At 33.9% G+C, this 1680-nt stretch overlaps 1 protein-coding gene across 1 annotated transcript; it reads right to left on the reverse strand.

Moving 5' to 3' along the window:
* Window positions 1-40: 40 nt before the first annotated feature.
* Window positions 41-1301, reverse strand: LOC133296794 (UDP-glycosyltransferase TURAN-like). Its single transcript, XM_061495852.1, has 4 exons — window positions 1112-1301; window positions 574-740; window positions 386-496; window positions 41-303 (listed from the first exon to the last, which is right to left on the reverse strand). The coding sequence occupies exons 1-4, from the start codon at window positions 1243-1245 to the stop codon at window positions 170-172; spliced, it is 546 nt and encodes a 181-aa protein (XP_061351836.1). The 5' UTR covers window positions 1246-1301; the 3' UTR covers window positions 41-169.
* Window positions 1302-1680: the final 379 nt, after the last annotated feature.

Raw genomic sequence — 1680 nt, forward strand, 5'->3', positions numbered from 1 at the left:
TTCAGAATAAAAAATAAGTTCTTTTGAAGATATAGTGAGGGAATTTCAAAAGTTTTATAACATAGGAATACCAACGTAAGCAACATGATATTTATTACAGTTTCATGGCTAAGAAGCTTATGGGTGCAATGTGGCTAAATGATACAAAAGATTACACATAGGAAGGTTATCAAAATAACAATGTAAAAAAAATTGCTAATAGCGTATCTTTGTTTGTACATTGACATATAACAATGGATACCTTCATGGGAAGGTCTAATCCCGATGATGAAGTATGCAAACAAACTCCTAGATCAGCCGATCCTGAAATTACCCAAAACTGTTAATATCAAATAATTCAACACAGTGCAAGACAATTTTTAAAATAAAAGAGAAAACAAAATACCTAGCAATAATGGATAATCTTCAGCAGATAGCCACATGGTACGAAATGCCACACGTTTAAGTTTCAATCTCTTTATTTTTGCCTCGTACTTTTCTTTTTCAGGACCTTTACCTTTTTCAATGAAGATCTATTGTTAAAACATTCTAAACGTTTCACAATATTTCAGAAGTATAAAACACAAATTATACCAGTAATGATGAATAACAATCTGGGATATAAACATTGTTTTCCATCGGATATTTCTTTCCAGATGACCTCCTCGTCTAATGAATCATCTTCACCTAATATAGCAGCAACACGTCTGTCATACATTACAGCAGCTTCCAAGAGAATGCCAAAATCTTCATCGGGAGTCCTGAAAGTGGCACAAACCACAGAAATAAATCACTCAAGTCTGGTAAAGTAGCCCGCTAATATAAATTGAGATTATCATAGTCAATAGAGAATTACTCTCTCTCTTTCTTTTTTGTTGTTCAGTTTTTTCCCCCACAGAATATCAATCTAACTAACTTCATAATATGCATCAAAAAAAGGATGTGGCCATTGTTAAAAGAATAAAAAGCAAGCTTAACATAATTAATGAAAGTTAACTTTATCTCACATTGAAGCAGAAACTGTATCGTACCAAGGTTTACAACAAAGAAGAATACAAACAAGTAAAATTAAAACATGCATACCTACCATTTCAATGCTACCAAAGGATGCACTTCGTGAGGATGAACTTACCAGCTCGTACTGCTTACAACAAGTGCCGGCCTGTTTGGCTTCAAATATATGTTTGAACCAACCTCCGTTGTAAACACAGTCTCATTTTGGGGATGACTACCCATCAATGGATTTCCTTTAAGAAGCAAACACATTAAAAAGTAATATGCCAATGACTAAGAATAATATATATCTAGATTGTAAAACCTATCTTACCATTACAAACGCAATCTCTAACACCAAGAGGCCGACAAAAGTCCTCATTTAATCTACAAAACAACTACAAGCTATCCACATTATATATGAAAATCTTTAAGAATGCTTGATAAGCAATGAGTTACTAGTCAACTAAACAACTAGATCACCTTATGCTTCTCCTCCAGCGAAGCTGGGTGAAAGAAGTCAGGAGACTGATCATACAAAACCGTAGCACTATAAAATTAAGAAATAAACATCAGATTGCTTCACAGTTCACAGCAAATATTTTATGTTATAGAAACAATATATTTGAACCTTTAGCTGACTCTCTTACTTAATTCCCCAGTTTTGAGCCAATTCATGCTGCATTGCTCTTGTGGTGAGACCCGATC

The sequence above is a fragment of the Gastrolobium bilobum genome, unplaced genomic scaffold, assembly GCF_033153095.1.
Source record: "Gastrolobium bilobum isolate Gb01-03AN ecotype WA unplaced genomic scaffold, APGP_CSIRO_Gbil_v1 utg284935, whole genome shotgun sequence".
Classification (NCBI taxonomy): Eukaryota; Viridiplantae; Streptophyta; class Magnoliopsida; order Fabales; family Fabaceae; genus Gastrolobium; species Gastrolobium bilobum.